The sequence below is a fragment of the Mustela nigripes genome, chromosome 14 (genome assembly GCF_022355385.1).
Source record: "Mustela nigripes isolate SB6536 chromosome 14, MUSNIG.SB6536, whole genome shotgun sequence".
Lineage (NCBI taxonomy): Eukaryota > Metazoa > Chordata > Mammalia > Carnivora > Mustelidae > Mustela > Mustela nigripes.
The window spans coordinates 15019499-15039329 of NC_081570.1; the positions used below are offsets into that span (position 1 = coordinate 15019499).

The 19831-nt window shown below is 42.5% G+C and overlaps 1 protein-coding gene across 19 annotated transcripts in view; it reads right to left on the bottom strand.

Moving 5' to 3' along the window:
• EIF4G3 (eukaryotic translation initiation factor 4 gamma 3) overlaps positions 1-19563 on the bottom strand; it is a 355154-nt gene extending 335591 nt beyond the window's left edge. For 10 of the 19 annotated variants that reach the window (XM_059376533.1, XM_059376527.1, XM_059376526.1 and 7 more), the window contains exon 1: positions 18928-19339. In XM_059376533.1, the coding sequence (XP_059232516.1) occupies positions 18928-19139 (212 nt within the window). In that variant the 5' untranslated portion in view covers positions 19140-19339. Of the gene's footprint in view, positions 1-18927; positions 19350-19453 lie in introns of those variants that run through there. The other 9 variants (XM_059376539.1, XM_059376538.1, XM_059376536.1 and 6 more) reach the window with 3 other exon arrangements.
• Positions 19564-19831: the final 268 nt, after the last annotated feature.

Sequence of the window (19831 nt, forward strand, 5' to 3'; positions counted from 1 at the left end):
GATTTATTTGAGAGAGAGAGAGAGAAGATGAGCAGGTGAAGGGCAGAGGAAGAAGCAGACTTCCTGTTGAGCAGGTAGCCAATAGGGGGCTCAATCCTGAGACTCCGGGATTAAAACCTAAGCCAAAGGCAAATGCTTAACCGACTGAGCCACCCAGGGGCCCCAAGTTTTTTTTTTTAATTTTTTCAAGATTTTATTTATTTATTTGTGAGAAAGAACGAGAGCATGTGCGCACAAGCAGGGGGAGCAGCAGGCAGAGGGAAAACCAGGCTCCCCACAGAACAGGGAGCCTGATAAGGGACTCAATTTCAGGACCCTGGGATCATGACCTGAGCCGAAGGCAGACACTCAACGAACTGAGCCATCTAGGCATTCCAGCTCCAAGTTTTCTTGCACAAAAATATCTAAGCATGTTTCATAAAACTGGAAAAATGCAGATCAGAAAGTAAACAAACTCAAAGTCATCCTTAGGAAAAGTATACTTGTGTTTGCTCTCTGACAAATAAATAAAATCTTTAAAAAAATAAATAAATAAAAAGGAAAAGTACATACAACATACTTTCAAAAGTTCCAAGCAAAAATTGTAACTCACATGTCAATCTTGGATTTGAATTATTTACTACAAATACCTAACTCAATCCTGCCTCCTAATAATAATAACCCTCCAGAATGGTCCTTTAAAACTCTGAAATGACTGCACTGGCACCTGGGTGGCTCAGTGGGTTAAGCCTCTGCCTTCGGCTCGGGTCATGATCTCCGGGTCCTGGGATCGAGTCCCGCGTCGGGCTCTCTGCTCAGCGGGGAACCTGCTTCCTCCTCTCTCTCTCTCTGCCTGTCTCTCTGCCTACTTGTGATCTCTCTCTGTCAAATAAATAAATAAAATCTTTAAAAAATAATAATAATAAATAAATAAAACTCTGAAATGACCAGATCATCCCCCTAGTCTACAGCTGATAGCTCCCCGCTGTCATCTGGGTGACAAGTTCCTTAGCCTGGCTTATAATGCCCTTTCTGTGGCCTCCACCTGTCCACTGCTTCACTCCAAACTGTTAGCTTACCAATGGTGAACAAGTCAGTTTTCCCTGAGTCTCTGTATGTGCTGATTCCTGGCTGGAATACTCTTCTTCCTACCATTATCTTTCATATGGCTCATTCATACTTTCAGACACAGTTTAGAAGTATCCCCTTCTCAGGAAGCCTCTCCCTTCATTCCTCCCAATCCTCTTCCACCCCCAAGACAGATGACCCTCCTCAGAGCTCAGTGGTGTGTTTATTGATTCCTGTTTACTTACCTTCTTAAATATCTGTCTCCTGTACTAGTAAGCTTCTCGAAGGCAAAAACTATTATTTCTAACTCCTCAGTGCTCACCAAACATTTATTGAATGATTAAGCTAGAATACATAAACAACAAAACAAATTTTTCTTTAAAACCTATGAAAAGGGACGCCTGGGCAGCTCAGTTGGTTAAGCAACTACCTTCAGTTCAGGTCATGATCCCGAGGTTCTGGGATCGAGTCCCACATAAGACTCCCTACTCAGTGGAGAGCCTCCTTCTCGCTCTCCCTCTGTTGCTCCCCTGCTTGTATGCTCACTCTCTCTCTGTCAAATAAATAAATAAAATCTTAAAAAAAAAAAAAAAAATTGGGCGCCTGGGTGGCTCAGTGGGTTAAAGCCTCTGCCTTCGGCTCGGGTCATGATCCCAGGGTCCTGGGATCGAGCCCCGCATCGGGCTCTCTGCTCAGCGGGGAGCCTGCTTCCTCCTCTCTCTCTGCCTGCCTCTCTGCCTACTTGTGATCTCTGTCTGTCAAATTAATAAATAAAATATTAAAAAAAAAAAAAACTACGGAAAAAGTATCCCAACTCTGCTTTGTTTTACACTCCATGTGAAACAGCTTGCCAAATCACCAGTTGGTAAAAATATTGGACTAAGAGGTTCCCAATTTGTAAGCCAGTCTCCTTAGGTCCATAAATTCATCATCCACAAGCTATTTTATTTCAAAAAGCCTGAAAAATTATAAGGAATAATGAGGAAAAGACTGGCTAAATAAACATCAGTTCCTTTTCTTCTGCTTAAAATTTGCCAATCAAGAGTGTTAACAATGGGTTTAGCACACTGTGTTGAATTACTGATCAACATATAAAGATCTTTCATTAAAAATGTGAATTTATTTTTTTTAAAGATTTTTATTTATTTGACAGAGAGAGACACATCGAGAGAGGGAACACAAACGGGGGAGTGGGAGAGGGAGAAACGGGCTTCCTGCCGAGCAGGGAGCCCGATGTTGGGCTCGATCCCAGGGCCTTGACGATCCCAGGGATCATGACCTGAGCCGAAGGCAGACACCTAACGACTGAGCCACCCAGGTACCCCTAAAAAGATTAATTTAGGGGATACTTGGGTAGCTCAGTCAGTTAAGCATCTGCCTCTGGCTCAGGTCATGATCCCAGGGTCCTGCAATCAAGCCCCACAACAGGTTCCCTGCTCACCCTCTTCTCTGCCCCTCTTCCCTACTCGTGCTCTCTGTCTGTCTAAAATGGATAAATAACATCTTTTTTTTTTTTAAAGATTTTATTTACTTATTTGACAGAGAGATCACAAGTAGGCAGAGAGGCAGGCAGAGAGAGAGAGAGGAGGAACCAGGCTCCCTGCCAAGCAGAGAGCCCAATGCGGGACTCGATCCCAGCACCCTGAGATCATGACCCGAGCTGAAGGCAGCGGCCCAACCCACTGAGCCACCCAGGCGCCCCAATAAAATCTTTTAAAAAAAGAAGTGAATTTAGGCATACCTGGATGGCTCAGTTGGTTGAGCATCCAGCCCTTGATTTCGGCTCAGGTCATGATCTCAGGGTCATGAGATTGAGCCCCGCATCAGGCTCCACACTTGCCTGCTTAAAACTCTCCTTCTCCCTCTGCTTCTCCCACTCCCCCACCCACCCCCACCACAAGTTCTAGAGCTCTCTCAAAAAAAAAAAAAGAAAAAAAAAGCAGATAGAGCACACAACTCTTGACCTTGGGGTCATGAGTTTGAGGTCCACACTGACCTAGAGTTAACTAAAAAAAAAAAAACCAAAAAAGTGGATATAAAGTAATGATTTCATAACCACTGCCCAGAATCCCAACAGCAGCCTATGAGTAGCCAAGGTAGGTAGTGATTTAAATCCATTTAAAGTTTTTATATTATAACATATGTGAATATTATGGACACTGGGGAGGGTATGTGATACGGTGAGTGCTGTGAAGTGTGTAAGGCTGATGATCCACAGACCTGTACCCCTGGGGTAAATAATACATTATGTGTTAACAAAAATAATTAGAAAAATATATATGTGAATATTATAGAAGCAAATTAAGCTTCTTTAAGCAAAATAAGCAAAAGTATAAACTTAAATATAAATACCCAAACCAGAGCCCACCAAGGACTAATTTTAGGCTTGCAAAAAAACCCTGGGAAGAACTTCTCTTCAGTCTCCAATCTTCCTTAAATGTAGGAACAATTACAAAGGCAGAGTTCAGAGTTTAAATCAAAAGTCTACCTGTCACTTATTCAATGTCACTTTCCCCATCTACATAAAGCTCCATGGAAACCTAATCTGGAAAGCTGTAAAAGACTATGCTTTGGGGGTTCTCTTTCCTCTTGGCAGCTGCTGCTTCCTCTTTTCTCGTTTCACCATCCTCATCACATCAGCAGGTGCTGCATGGACCCCTAAGAACCTGTTTTCCTCTTAACTCTCTCTGTTGTGCTTTATTTCCACAAATTTGTTTTTCCAGCCCTTTCTCTGCTCACCAGACTTCCATCTCCTTATTTCTAAACATGTTTTAGAAATGTCCATCTCTTAACCAAATAAGATTTTCCATTCACATCAGATCCAACATGTTCTCAACTGAATTTATCTGCTCACTACCTCAAAACATGATATATAAAATCAAATTCCACATCTTCTTTACGTCATCACCAACAGTATCATTTTCCAGTCTCAAAGTCTTGGAGTCAGTTTTAGCTCTTTTCATTATTTCACCAGGATATTCAAATCTCTAACTTTCTTTGAGAGCTTTCATGATATAATCACCCCTTCCTTTTCATCTCCCTCTAGACTACATGTGCATCAGTAAAATCCTGGAAAACCTTAAGTGGGTCTAGCATATTAGTCTCCATGCTTCTTATCGATCTCAATCCATCCAGCACGAAATTCATCTTCCTCTAACTACCAAATGTGTTAGTAGGTATCAGGTTTTCAAAAACTTTTGCTTGCTACAAGATAGAAGAACAGATACCCAAAAGTTTGCAAAACTGTCAAATGCACTGCACATTAGGTTTTCAGTCAAGCACATCTTCTGACTACCCTAAATATATTATCTACTGTATTTCCTGGCTGCTATAAAAGCATTTTTTTTCCCTCAACTGTAAATGTCTTCTCTCTTCCATCTACCCAAATCCTACTTCCTAACTCCTCAGTCCTCACTGATCTCTCAGGCCTCTGACCGCCTACCTCTATTTAGAGAGCACCTTAAATTCTTTAACTGTTTCACTAGAGCACTCACACTTCAGGATTTTTTCTTATCTCCATCCAGAACTAGCATATGCAGTTATTTAATAAACACCTGCTCCTTTCACCACTTAATAAATCACTGCCTATCTACTAAGCATCAGGCACTATTAACTTAATCTGTGGAATCCAAACAATAACCAGAATTTCCCTTCCCTTTTCTACTTTTCTCTTGTCTCAAGATTCCATCATGTTTCTCCTTCTCCCTTGAGCATCCTAACCTTGCCATTTCTAGTTATCCTGTTCCCTTCAGTTGAGCCTTCAACTGAATAGTAACTAAGCTACTTTCAAAAATAGGATTCTAGGGGCGCCTGGGTGGCTCAGTGGGTTAAAGCCTCTGCCTTCGGCTCAAGTCATGATGCCAGGGTCCTGGGATCGAGCCCCGCATCGGGCTCTCTGCTCTGCGTAGAGCCTGCTTCCTCCTCTCTCTCTGCCTGCCTCTCTGCCTACTTGTGCTCTCTCTGTCAAATAAATAAATAAAATCTTAAAAAAAAAAAAAAAAAAGGATTCTAGAATACAAAAAAAAAAAAAAATTACTCTTCTCACTCTTCTCTCCAAATATTCAGAAAAATTAGGAAGGGTGACCAGCAATGTGTTTCTGAAGGTTATGTTGCCAGTTGGAAGGTTCTCACAACTGTCCTTATCATTGACACTAATTTTCACATGTATCCTTATGAACAGACCAAAGCCTTCAATTTCACAAAAAGCAGACTTACTTTCTGTACCTAGACTCTGTGTTTGAGAAATACATGATTAAATAGAGAAAAGAACAATTACAGTCTAGAGGAGACTAAGGAAAAATAATAACCAGATGCAATGTGGGACCTGAAACAGAAAAAGAACAGTGGAAAAACTGGTAAAAATCATTAGCTCTGCACTATAGTTGATAATATTGCATCAATGTTAATTTCCTGTGCTTGATAACTGTACTATGACAACTGAAAATGTTTACATTAAGGGAAGGAGACAAGGGATAGGAGAGAACTCTTACTATTTTGGCAAATTTTTTGTAGGTCTAGAATCAGTTCAAATAAAGTTTCTTTTTTTTTTTTAAAGAGGATGACAATACTTTGCTATTTAGTTCATATGCTAATGTCAAAGACCTTTATAACTACGAGATCAAATACAAATTTTTACCAAGGAATTTATAGTGTCACTGGGGGCACCTGGGTGGCTCAGTGGGTTAAGCCTCTGCCTTCCGCTCAGGTCATGATCTTGGGGAGTCTGCTTCCCCCCCCTCTCTCTGTCTGCCTCTCTAACTACTTGTGATCTCTGTCAAATAAATAAATAAAATCTTTAAAAAAATAAAATGTCTCAGTGGGTTAAGCCGCTGCCTTCGGCTCAGGTCATGATCTCAGGGTCCTGGGATCGAGTCCCACATCGGGCTCTCTGCTCGGCAGGGAGCCTGCTTCCTTCTCTCTCTCTCTGACTGCCTCTCAGTGTACTTGTAATTTCTCTCTGTCAAATAAATAAATAAAATCTTTAAAAAATAATAAAATAAAATAAAATAAAATGTCTTGCTGCTTCCCAAGTATTTTAGTAACATATACAGAAGTAGCATAAAGACTCCTAATTTTCTAAACTATATAGATAGGATGACTGTATAATTTACCATCCAAACCAGAACCATTACAGGAGAAAGGAGATCTCTCATCACCTACTGGTAAGTCAAAGTGATCACTGCTGTTAAACACCTCAAATCAGTTTGAGTTGGTACAATACCTGATGCTTTGGCAAGTCATCAGCATCTCCCTCAACCTCAGGAACAAACACCCCTAGGAGAAGGGACAGAAAGCTAGACCAGAGATCCCCAAAGGAGATTATATAAGGGGAAATTAAGTCAATACATACTAATATGCTTATGTATTTTAATTATGATTTTCAGGGGTACCTGGGTGGCTCAGTCATTAGGCATCCGCCTTCAGCTCAGGTCATGACCCCACGGTCCTGGGATCAACCCTGAATCAGGCTCCTTGCTCAGTGGGGAACCTGCTTCCCCCTCTCCTGCTGTCCCTCTCCCCACTTGTTCTCTCTCTCTAAAATAAATAAAATCTTTAAAAAAATAGTAATTATGATTTTCAAAAGAAAGTCAAGAATAAAATCACTGACTTTCCAGAGCAGCATTCAGCTTTTACTGCCTTGCCTAAAATGTACCACATTCAAGTACACTCACCCAGTCACAACACAAAACATAAGCAGCTAAGGTCAAGTACTCTGCTGTCTACTTTTGAAACAGCAGTTACCCTCCAGAATTTGGACTGGTTCCAAATTCTAATATTTGTAAAAAAGACCAACAATATAATATTGAAATTATCAGATGAGTATGATATATTAGCCTCAAAGTCTCAAGAATATTAATCGGGTACTTGAGGGCATTAAAATTTTACATAGGTTAAGACCCACTTCCTTCATATATTTAATGAGCTAAGCTAAAGACATGCATACTTATTTATAAAACTTAAAAAGTAGATATAATCTTAAAACACCAGCAACCCCATTCCCACACTGTAATATTTCAAGTCACTGAAGAGACTGTGTGTGTAGAAAATTTTCATCTAAAACACTGTTTCTATTAGACCCAAAAGGTTATAAAAAGCCTCTTCATTACTGTAGTCTTTTTCTGAATAGCAGAAAGCATCCTTTTAGACAGAGGTGAGCAGTATTTCCCAATTTTAATTCTTTATAAGAATGTACACATTAGAATAGCCTGAAGGTATAACCTAATAAATAAAAAATCAAATTTAGCTTGAAAATTATATAAATGCTTCAGGCAGAACTAATATTCTATGTGAAATACAATAACCCAAGAATTTGTAACTTAAAATTTCAATTCTTCACAGAATAGCGAAATAGTCAAATGCCCTTACGTTATTTTTCACAAAGCTATCCTGCCCAACAGGAATTTATCTTAATAGAGATAGGCAAAATCTCTTTTGGGTAGCTCTCCTATCTTTTAGGCATTATACAAAAGGTGAAAATGATCAAAGTTCATTTATTCGCTAGGCTTTATTATATAAATAACACACCTCACTAAATCTCAAACACTTAATGGATAATAAAACCTTAAATGTCGTTCTGTGATATCATTCCTCTTCTCTTAATCTTTCCTATTCCTTCTTTCAACCTACATACCTCAACAAATCTTCAAATTTTCAGCATGTTAGTTTCCCAATAAATAAAAAAACAAAAACAAATGAAATACAACTGATTTTTGACAAAGTGCTCAGACAATTCAAACAATACTTCTCTTTCAACAAATAGTGCCGAGACAACTGAGCACTCACATGCAAAACAATAAACTTGAACCCCTACTACATAGCATACACAAAAATTAATTCAAAATGAATCAAAGACCTAAATTTAAGAGCTAGAATTATAAAAGAAGAAAGGAGTAAATTTCCATGACCTGAGGTTAAGGAAAGCCTTCTTAGACACACTAAGGAAGCAAAAGTGACAGAAGAAAAACATAAATTTGATTTCACCAAAATCAAACATTTTTTACGTTTCAAAGGACACTATAGAGAAAGTGAGGGGAGCCTGGCTGGCTTAGTCAGTAGAGCATACAACTCTTGGTCTTGGGGTTGTGAGTTCAAGTTCCAAATTGAGTGTAGAGAGTCCTTAAAACTAAAATCTTTAGAAATACCTGGATGGCTCAGTCAGTTAAGTGTCTGCCTTTGGCTCAGGTCATGATCCCAGGGTCCTGGGATGGAGTCCTGCATCAGGCTCCTTGCTCAGCAGGAAGCCTGCTTCTCCCTCTGCCTGCCGTTCCCCCTGCTTGTGCTTAATTGCTCTCTCTCTCTGACAAATAAATAAATCTTTAAAAAAACAAATAAAAATTAAAAAGTAAATCTTTAAAAAGAAAGAGAGAGAGAAAGAAGACAACTCACTGAATGGGAGAAAATATTCATAGGGGCACCTGGGTGACTCAATCAATTGAGCTTCCAACTCTTGATTTGGGCTTGGGTCATGAACTTGGGGTCATGAGGTTGAGCCCCTGTAGGGCATGGCTCCGGGCTCGAAGGGAGTCTGCTTGAGATGTTCTATTTCCCTCTCCCTCTGCCCCTCCCCACACAAGGTGCACTGGCACACCCTCTCTCTCTCTCTCAAATAAATAAATAGATCTTTTTATTTTTTAAGATTTTACTTATTTATCTGAGAGAGTGCACATGAGAGAGCACAAGCGGGGGAGCAGCAGAGGGAGAGGGAGAAGCAGACTCCCCGCTGAGCAGGAAGCCTGCTGTGGGGCTTGATCTCAAGACCCTAAGATCATGATCTGAGCTGAAAGCAGCCACTTAACTAACAGAGCAACCCAGATGCCCCTAAATAAATAAATCTTTAAAGTATGTGTGCATGGAGTGCCTGGGTGGCTCAGTGGGTTAAAGCCTCTGCCTTCAGCTTGCGTCATGATCCCAGGGTCCTGGAATCGAGCCCCACATCAGGCTCTCTGCTCAGCGGGAAGCCTGACTCTCTCTCTCTCACTCTGCCTGCCTTTCTGCCTACTTGGGATCTCCATCTGTCAAATAAATAAATAAAATCTTTAAAAAATAAAAAATATGTGTGTGTGTGTGTGTGTGTGTGTGTCTGTGTGTTTGTATCTGATAAGGGACATGAATCCAGAATAGAGAACTTACAACTCATAACAAAAAGAGAACCTCATTAAAAACTGGTTAAAGGACTCGAACAGACATTTCTCCAAAGACAAATGGCCAATAAGCGCATGAAAAAACACTCAATAAGCCACCAAGGAAAAGCAAATTAAAACCGTAATGAGATACCACTTCACAGCCACCGGGATGTCCTATGATAAAAATGACAGATAACAAATGTTGGAACCCTCATACTTTGCTGATAGGAATGTAAAATGGTGCAGTCACTTGGGAGAAAGTTTGGCAATTTCTCAAAACATTAAACATGGAGTTACCTTGGGGCAACAGGGTGATTTGATTTTGGCTCTGGTCATGATCTTAGGTCCATCATGATCTCAGGGTCATGCGATCTGCCCAAGACAGGTTCCCCACTCAGCAGGGATTCTGCTTGAGATTCTCTTTCTCCTTCTGCCCCCCCACCCTGCTCTCACGCATGTGGGCTAATACATAAATCTTAAAAACAAAACAAATACAGAGTTACCTTATAAAACCCAGCAGCTACACTCTAAGGTATATACCAAAGAGAAATGAAAACCTACATCCACACAAAGACAGTCACAGCATAATTATTTGTAATAGTCAAAAGGCTATGAGGAGCCTAGGTGGCTCAGTCAGTTAAGCATCTGCCTTTGGCTAGGGCCCCGCATAGGGCTCTCTGCTCCACAGGGAGCCTGCTTCCTCCTCTCTGTCTGCCTGCCTCTCTGCCTACTTGTAATCTCTGTCAAATAGATAAATAAAATCTTTTTTTAAAAAAGTTCTAAAACTGGGGCACCTGAGTGGCTCACATCATGATCCTGCTCCCTGCTCAGCAGAGGTATGCTTCTGCTTCTCCTTCTCCCTTTCTCCCTCCCCATACCTTCTCTCTCTCTCTCTCTCTCAAATAAAAATTTTTTTAAGAAAAAGTTCTAGGGACACCTGGGTAGCTCAGTGGGTTAAGACTCTGCCTTCTGCTCAGGTCATAATGTGAGGGTCCTGGGATCCAGCCCCACATCGGGCTCTCTCCTCAGCGGGGAGCCTGCATCCCCCTCTCTCCCTGCCTGCCTCTCTTCCTACTTGTGATCTCTCTCTTCTCTATCAAATAAATACATAAATTCAAAAAAAAGTTCGAAAACTGATTTTGGTTATGACTGCACAGTTGTGAATATACTCAAAACCACTGAAGGGTACATTTCAAATCGGTGGCTGAACTATATAGCTCAATAAAACCATTTTTAAAAAAAAGTAATAGTTTCACACAAATGAAGTCTAACCTTCTCTTACATTGATTCAAAGCCCTCTACAATCTGAATCCATTATTTCAAATATTCTATGACAATAATCCTCCTCTCCAAGCACACTGATGAGGAGCCTCACAACCCAGCATACAGCATACTTATTTCATGCCCAAACCTTGGCTCCTGTTAATTACTCACTCATCACAATCCACTCCCCTCTGCCCATCTAAACCCTGACTGTAGTCTTAAGCACTTGTTTTAATGTTTTTTAAATTCATCTTTCAGTTCAAGTTCTGTTTCTTATATGCTATTTTCTAGGGCCTTGTTTCTGCTGGCAGATAGTTAAGTAACAAAGTAAGCAAGACACAGAACTGTATATGTAGTCCCACCCTGGCCCGGGTTCCTGTTCCCTCTACAGTAACAGAAACACTCCTGGGACCCTGCCAGGATGGGGGAGATTGAGACAAATACTGCTGTCCCTCCAAAGGTCATTTTTTAGCAATAAAACTGTCAAGTATTTAAAAAGAAAAAAAATCCATATATGTAATTTAACCTTATAACAAAAGGACAGAATTTAAGCCCATTAAAGCCCATAGAAAAAAGTGCAAGAAAGAAATATACTAAAATGTTAACAGTACTAAGATTATGGGTGACTTGTTACTTTTCCGTGTTTTTTAATTTCCTGATTTGATTACGTTAGTTCTTACAATCACAAAACAAAATTTTTCATAGTAACATTTGACTATAAATGTTTTTCCTCTTTGGCCTTATACCAACCCTCATCATCAGTGTCTATACTTCAAAGGCAACTCAGCCACATTATATGACTTTGTAAACTGGGTCAATGCTATTTCATCTCAAACAAAATTATGAAACTATTATCAATTCAATTGCATAACAGTGCAAAACAATTTTAGAGCACCCTTGAATGCTAAATGTGAGTTGTGATGCCATCTATATTAGCCCTAAAATTTATCTTAAAGCTGATTTCCAGACTCTAACTTAATCAACATTTCAACAAATATTTACAGACTTCCTATCTGCCAAGTACTGCTCAAGCGGCTGTCAATTCAACAGCAAACAAAACTGACAAAAATTCTCTGCCTTTACGGACCTTACCTTCTATTGACAGAATTTAGTATCTCATAACCGGGAACGCACATGGGCTTGAAAAAGTATAAAACTACTACTGGTTAATGAAGGTCATAAAAACTAAACTGACAAATTTCAAATGTACTTAAAATAGTTAAAACAGTCTCAAATTTCAGCTGAGGCTACAAGACAGTGAAAAACTCCTTCTGGATGGCAGCAAGCCAAAGAACTAGGAGCCATTTGAGAATTCAGAAGGAGCTTGGGATCTTGCAGTATTTCATCGATGTAAATCTCAGCTGCAGTTTTTTATATTCTGCTTCAAGTCAGGCACCTGGCTAAGAATCAGGAAACAGTTTCCTATTATATTAGCTCAAATTATTATTCCTAAAGTAAAAATAGATTGTATCTCATCACAAGAGTTTATTCCAGAACTTACTTTCCCTCATACTTCATAATGAATTAACTGTATTTTCAACCAAAGCAAGCCAGCATCTTGGCTGGTCACGGCAACCATATTTTATGGTCTCAACCCATCCCACTCTTCACCACCCAAGTCACAGAGGCATTTCAGTCTGTTTGACCCACTTGATCTTAGCCAAAAGGCCAAGAAGCAATCGGTCTATTTGACTAAATCTAACATTAATAAGCCAAAAAACAGAGGCTTCTTATATCATGCTTCTAATGTTAGCATGCTTCTAATATCAATGTCACTGACCATCAGACAAAGAATCCATTAATAGGTCTCCATAAATCCTTCCCACCTACTTGCAAGAACAAAACAAACCTCAAACCATAATCTTCAGAATCATAAACAACTGTAATTCAAGAGTCATTTAATAAACTAGTCTAACTCCTTCATTTTAGAGGAACAGAAACTGATGACCAGAGCATTTATATGATTAGTCTGAGATAACACCTCTAAAAAATGGAAAAGCCAAACTCAAATCCAGATTTTTTTTTTTTACCGCAAATCAGGTACAGTTCTCAATACATCAAGCTAAATTTACTTATATTTCAAAGCTAGTTTCCAAGCCAAAAATCTAGTTATCAGAAAAGCAGGGAGTTATTATGAGATGAGTAGGAAGAAGGAGACCAGGAGACCAGATCTGAAATGTATCTTCTCATACTCTAATTCCCGGGATTATGGTGCAGAAGATACTTTGAATCTAAGGCAATTGTGTTTTGATAGCCACGGTGTAAGCTACCTCCTCTAGCTTCTCTGCTCCTGCTAAAGACCTGAATCATGACTGAAATCCATTTACTTAAATTCTATGCAGCAGCAACAGCAATGGAATTGGGAAAAGTCAGCGGCAGGAGAAAGCTCTAAACCTCGGGTAATTCTTACTCACCCTTCTAATGTAGTTCAGATGTCAATTTTTTCTAGGAAGCCCTAATTCCTCCCTCCTCCAGGCTTAAGCTCTTACAACAGAGTTATCATCACACTTGTTTCATGGTATTCTATCACTTACCTATCAGGACCAAATTCTCTGAGGGTAAAAAGCTTTTCTTGAGATTTTATTTACTTGAAAGAGCACAAATGGGGCGCCTGGGTGGCTCAGTGGGTTAAAGCCTCTGCCTTCAGCTCAGGTCATGATCAAAGGGTCCTGGGATCAAGCCCCATATCGGGCTCTCTGCTCAGCAGGGAACCTGCTTTCCTCTCTCTCTGCCTGCCTCTCTGCCTACTTGTGATCTATGTCTGTCAAATAAATAAATAAAAATCTTTAAAATAAAAAAAAAAAAAAAAGAGCGAGCACAAATAAGGGGAGTAGCAGGCAGAGGGAGAAGCAGGCTCCCGTCAGAGCAGGAAGCCCAATGTGGGGCTCTATCTCAGGACCCCGGGATCATGACCTGAGCCAAAGGCAGATACTTAACCAACTGAGCCACTCAGGCTCTCAAAGGGCAAAAGCTTTTCAACCCTACACCAAGCTCTGAGTTTGGCATGCAATATGTGCTCAATAAACAAATCATTTTTAAAACTTGCCACTTACACTGAAGCTCCAATATAAATGACTAAAACATGGCAATCTCATTATGACTTGTTTTAAAACACAGTTTTAAGGGGCACCTGGGTAAGCTCAGTCAGCTAAGCGTCTGCCTTCAGCTTAGGTCAGGATCCCAAGGTCCTCCCTCGCCCTCTGCCCCTCCCCCAATTCACGCTCACGCACGTGTGCAAAAACACAGTTTTCAAATATTTTTTTACAGCAGACCTTTTCATAAAAATCTTATCAGAAACCCCAATGTGGAACAACAACGTATCAGTCCTTCAGTGGTTTAGTCTTACAGTTTGACAAAAAAAAAAATCACTTTAAGACCTGTAAGCCTGTTGGGGCACCTGGGTGGCTCAGAGGGTTAAGCCTCTGCCTTCGGCTCAGGTCATGATCCCAGGGTCCTGGGATCGAGTCCCGCATCGGGCTCTCTGCTCAGCAGGGAGCCTGCTTCCTCCTCTCTCTCTGCCTGCCTATCTGCCTGCTTGTGATCTCTGTCTGTCAAATAAAAAAAAAAAAACTTAAAAAAAAAAAAAAAAAAAAAGACCTGTAAGCCTGTGACAGGGAGTAGCAGCAGCAGAGGCAAGAGCCAATGTGACTCAAGCATCTAAGTAACATTCTTCCTTCCCTATCTTCATCTTGCAATGGTCTCCCCCTCTACTTCCTAGAAGAGGATCCACCCTTTAGAGTATACATCCATCTCTGTTGATGGTGGGGCTTAGGAGTAGCAAGACTGCTGCTGCTTCATGAGCTATAGAGGTCTAGCTCCTAGTACCACATACAGTATTTTGCTGGAGGCCTTGCTAACTTCTGAACAAGCAGAAACAAGCACTCAATCAAAAGTACAGGCCTATTCGTACGATTTAAGGCTCAATGAGGTAAAGATAACCTACATGTCTTATGGTATGTGACTATGAATTAAAACAAGATACAGTAGAGGCTGAGAGCCTCTTTACTGCATACAGACCTTCCCCTAGCTACCTCCCTCTCTCTATGCAGATCTGGTTAAGAAGCAACCAAGCAGTAGAAAGGACATTCATGAGCTCTGGAGCCAGTCATACCACTATAGAACTGCAGACCCCTACTTACTAGATGGACAACCTCGGGAACATTACTTGAACTTCTCTGCTCTTCAAGTTTCCTCATCTGTAAAACCAGAGACAGTACCTACCCTCATTAGGGTTGTGAAAATTAAATAAAATCATGCATGTATAGTACCCAGAACACTAGGCACTCAATAAATGAATACTATTGTTAATATTATGCAGATTTAAATTTGGTCAAGAGGCAAAGAAGAGGAAAACAAACGTTTCTGGCTTCAACCTATAAAACTGAAAATCAGGGACGCGTGGGTGGCTCAGTTGGTTAAGCAGCTGCCTTCGGCTCAGGTCATGATCCCAGGGTCCTGGGATCGAGTCCCACATCGGGCTCCTTGCTCGGCAGAGAGGCTGCTTCTCCCTCTGCCTCTGCCTGTGCTCGCTCGCTCTCTCTCCCTCTGTCTCTGACAAATAGATAAAATCTTTAAAAAAAAAAAAAAAACTGAAAATCAACAGAGAAAACAAAAAATTTTTTAATTTTTTTTTTAAATAATGTTAAATACAAAAACACCCTCAATGGGCATATTTGTTTTTAATAGATGTCACACCCAAAACAAAACAGCTGAGGACACAGGACACCAAAAAAAAAATTTTCTGGTTGCCACAGGCCTTTACCAAATTTAGTTTCTTCAAAGAACCCACTGCCCAGGGGCGCCTGGGTGGCTCAGTGGGTTAAGCCGCTGCCTTCGGCTCAGGTCGTGATCCCAGGGTCCTGGGATCGAGCCCCGCATCGGGCTCTCTGCTCAGCAGGGAGCCTGCTTCCTCCTCTCTCTCTGCCTGCCTCTCTGCCTGTTTGTGATCTCTCTCTGTCAAATAAATAAATAAAATCTTTAAAAAAAAAAAAAAAAAAAAAAAAGAACCCACTGCCCTGATTTTCTTAACCAAACTGGCTGCCCCAAAACAGTAACTAGACTCCCCAGAAGTGTCAGCAGCTCTGAGAGAAATTACACCGTGAAGTCTTTCCACATAAATAGAACACTGTGTATTCATAACAGACTGCAAAATTGTTCTAAGTCAGAACTTTTTGGGCACCGAAATTCAAACTCATTTATCTTTAATTATCTGAAAGGTAAGCAATTTCCATCCAAAGGGCTAGGCTTTTAACAGGAGCCCAAGAACCCCCTGAAAATGTAAGCAACATTTTTCTGTAGAGAGGGTCTATAAGCTTTCATCAAAATGTCAAAAGTTGTTTGTTACGCAGAAAAGGTTAAGAATCACTTTTAAGATGCTCAACAGAGCTTCTGAGAAGTTCATACTGGGAAGCTGGGGAGGGCGTACCTCAAGGCAAGTACCTTCAAGTGCCAATTGCATAAACTAGTCACAGTGGATTATGTTATAAAAATTCTAAGCATATTCCTCCCTCACCAGTAGCACTTTTCACAGCAGGGTTTATCCTCTTTCATCCCCCAACATCCCTGCCACCCTCCATCATTCCTTGCCAGGCCTCAATCCCTGCCTCTCTACGGTCAAAGTCCTCTGTCTAAATGGCTTTATGGGGGCGCCTGGGTGGCTCAGTGGGTTAAGCCGCTGCCTTCGGCTCAGGTCATGATCTCAGGGTCCTGGGATCGAGTCCCGCATCGGGCTCTCTGCTCAGCGGAGAGCCTGCTTCTCTCTCTCTCTCTCTGCCTGCCTCTCCATCTACTTGTGATTTCTCTCTGTCAAATAAATAAATAAAATCTTTAAAAAAAAAAAAAAAAAAAAAATTATAAATGGCTTTATGGGCCTGCCGTGGAATAATGATGCCTAGAGGCGGTGCCAGTTGATATTCCAATTCATTATTGCCAACATTTCCCTTCATTTCTGATTTGTCACTTGAAAACTGAGTACAAATGAAGGACTCTATCAAGTGAATCTCCTTTCAGTATTTTCATAAATTTAAAATACTATATGAACTTATTAATGCAATTCAAACACAACTGCACTGATATATTTTGAGGAACTGGAGATTTAACCAAGCCATAGAAAAAGCAACTCCAGCCTTGCAGTCCAGTCTCAAAGCTTCGTGTCTATCAACTTACCACATGATGACCACTTTGATCAAACAAATGCAAATTCCCATACTCCCTCAAGATAGAAAAGCAGAATTGCCTTTTCAACCCATTTTAACCAATTCCCCATTACCACTGATAATATTTCATTATTAGTATGTTCTAATGAAATCTGTAACCTGTACCTCATTTACTATACAAACTTTTAGATTTTACTAATCAAAACCTTTCAGTGAGTAAAGCACTGAATTGTGAAATACATCAAGACTTTTAATTTCTTCTATGACATGAGACAAAATAAAAATTTAAAGCCACATAAAAACCAACTATCCCATATTTCTAAAACAGGTATACCTAAGAATCATCTCCACTGGAAATTACACCTTAAATTTATGCCCTTTAACAACTGTTGTAGTACCAGTAACTACTTGTGTCGCAACCAACTCAGAGCTTTTCTAAGTCCTTCTTTTGTGAAATGCATTGAGAAAAAGCACACTTGAAACACTTCAGTCACAGCTCTTTGTATACAAATAAAGCCACCAAATTCACCAAGCACTGGTCCTCACTTACCACTTTTTACGTCAAGAACACACACTATGGGCTTCCTTTCGATGCTTAACTGTGAAAATAGCTCCAAAATACAAGTAATGAAAAATTTACTAGGTGGCACAGTACATACATTTATAGCCCTAACCAAGTATGGGCAATCAAGACCAAAAAAAAAAAAAAAAAAAAAAAAGACAAATTAGAAAGGAATTCAAACTCACAAAGCATTCAGCGAAGATATGTTTAAGAGATCCAGCACTGAACTCCACCTTGAAGTAGGCTAATCGGCCAACCCTTCTTCCCCCCAAAGTAAAACAACTACGGATACTAATCAAAACTAACCAGATTTTCCATGAGCAACACTAAGGTATCACTAAGCATTCTCATGTGCAAAAAATTCTTAATTGAACAGAATCATGCAGGATAAAAACATTATGAAATCAGTACACACATCACACTGGAATGGAATTTATCTTTACTCTGCGCCACACCGCCTGGATTGAATAACAATATTTAAAGAACAGAGAAAAGGACACTTGAGAGAAACCAAAAGGATGACCTGAAATGACTCTAGAAGGGAGATACCTTTCCCTTCTCAAAGTAATCGATACAGACAGGAATCAAACTACAGACTGTGAAATCGTCTGTGGACTTCATGGCAGTTATTTACTCACACACCCTACTCTCCCTGGAAGTCAAACACAAAATGACACAAATACAAAAACACAACACATCTAACATCCAATGGTTATTTATTGATTTACACAAATACAACGGGGGGCGGGGGGAGAAGATGCATGATGAAATCTTATTCTCAGGTCCGTAATACCTTTCTAAATCTCCGTGGAATTAATGAATTCAACGTTTTACCTTCACCGGCTAGTTTCTGACTAAAATACCTCGTCATCAAGTCTTTTCAAACAAAGCTATACAATCGAGCAAATAACATGAAATTAGATACATTCAAAACCAGGCTCTCCTCCAGAAACCCTGATCCCCTCTAGTCATCGGGCCTAAGAAGAGGAAATTAAAGCCTTTAAAAATATCCATCATAACACAAGCCTTCCAAGAAGTGAGACTTTCGGGGGTGATGGGTAATGTCAGTTAACTTCCTCTTCCTTTAAAAAGGTCAAAGACAGGGAAGCGTTCGGTGTAACATTTCCTCCACAGACCGCGTTCCACCACAAACCACATCACAACTCCCCCCATCGCTAAACATCAGCCAGAGGGGGTGCTTTCTGCACATTTTCACCGTAGAGTTAAAATCCGACTTACCTCAGAAACGAACTGAGCTTAGTTTCAAACAGGAAATTTACCAATAAAGTTTATTATGTACTAATAATAACAATTAGGGAAGCCCACCAGGCCCCACTGCAGGGGGAGAAGGGAGAGGAAGAAGAGGAGGAGGAGGAGGAGGAGGGTGTAGTCCTCACAACAATCAGAGAAAAGCCTTCCCTGCAGGGCTGGTCCCAGGCACCAGCAAATTCCGCCTAATAAAGGGGGGCGGGGGGAGGCGGGGGGAGGCGAGGAGAGGGGGAAGGGTCCCCCAGCTCTAAAAGGGAAGGGCTGCAGAGGCCGGGCCGAGCGGAGCTAGTTTTCACAGTAACTGCAGAGGGTCCCGGGGTCCCCCGCAGGGCTGCTGCCGCCTGAGCACCCCGAAAGCTCCGGCCGAGCCGGCCGCGGGGGCTCGAACAGCAGCCCCTTCCCCGGCTGGGCTGTGACGGCCGGCAGGAGGCTCCCCGGGGAGCCACGGCCCCCCTCCCCCGGGCTGCGGCGAGGTGCCTAAGGGCCGACAGGAAGGTGAAAAGGATACTGTTGGGGCGCCTGGGTCTGGAGGGCCCTGATGTTCGGGTGAGGAGGGGCCGCTGCCGCCGCCGCCGCCGCCGCCGCCGCCGCTGCTGCTGCTGCCGCCGGGTGAGGAGGCGGTACCGCTGCTGCCGCCGCCGCCGCCGCTCCGGTGCCGGGTCCGGTTCCTGCTGCAGCCGCTGAGCCTGATTTCAGAGCCGGTTTCTGCGGTAAACTCATGGCAAAGCGAAGCCACCAACCCCCCCAGAGCGGGACCGGGCGCGCCGGGGTGCAGGGGCCGGGGGCAGCGGGGGGGCGGGATAGGGGCAGACCCGGGGAGGCGGCGGGAGCGGGGGGCCGGGGGGAGGCTGGGAGGAGGAGGAGGAGGGGGCCGGGGCCGGTCACACACGCCCGCCGCCGCCGCCGCCGCCGCCGCCGCCGCCGGCAGCAGCAGCCGCCCCGCGGGCCAGCACCACCGGCTGCCGGTCTCCGTGACAACGCGACCCCAGGGGGGGGGCCGGACCCGGCGGGGGCAGGAGGCGGAGAGACCGGACCTTTCACGGCAATATCCTCATGGGCCGGCGGCGGGGGGTCTTTATCCCCCTCCCCGGGGGAAGCGGCGCCCTTCTCGGTAGCGGGGCTCAGGCGATGCCGGCGGATTTTCTTCACTCAACGAGCAGAGCATCCAACATGGCGCTGCGGCCGCCTCCAGCAGTCCGGCAGGACGGCCGCTCGGAAAACTTCGGGGCTTTTCGGAGCGGCTCGGAAGGCCGAGAGTGGGAAGCGCCTTCGGCTCTTTCCGGAGACTGCGAGCGGTCGGGATTCTTCGGAGACGCTCGGGGGCGTCTTCGGCCGCCGTTCGGGAGAGCTCTGGGGCTGACTCGCCTCCTCGGGAAAGATCGGCGAGGGGGCTTCCCAGGCTCGCTGCGGCG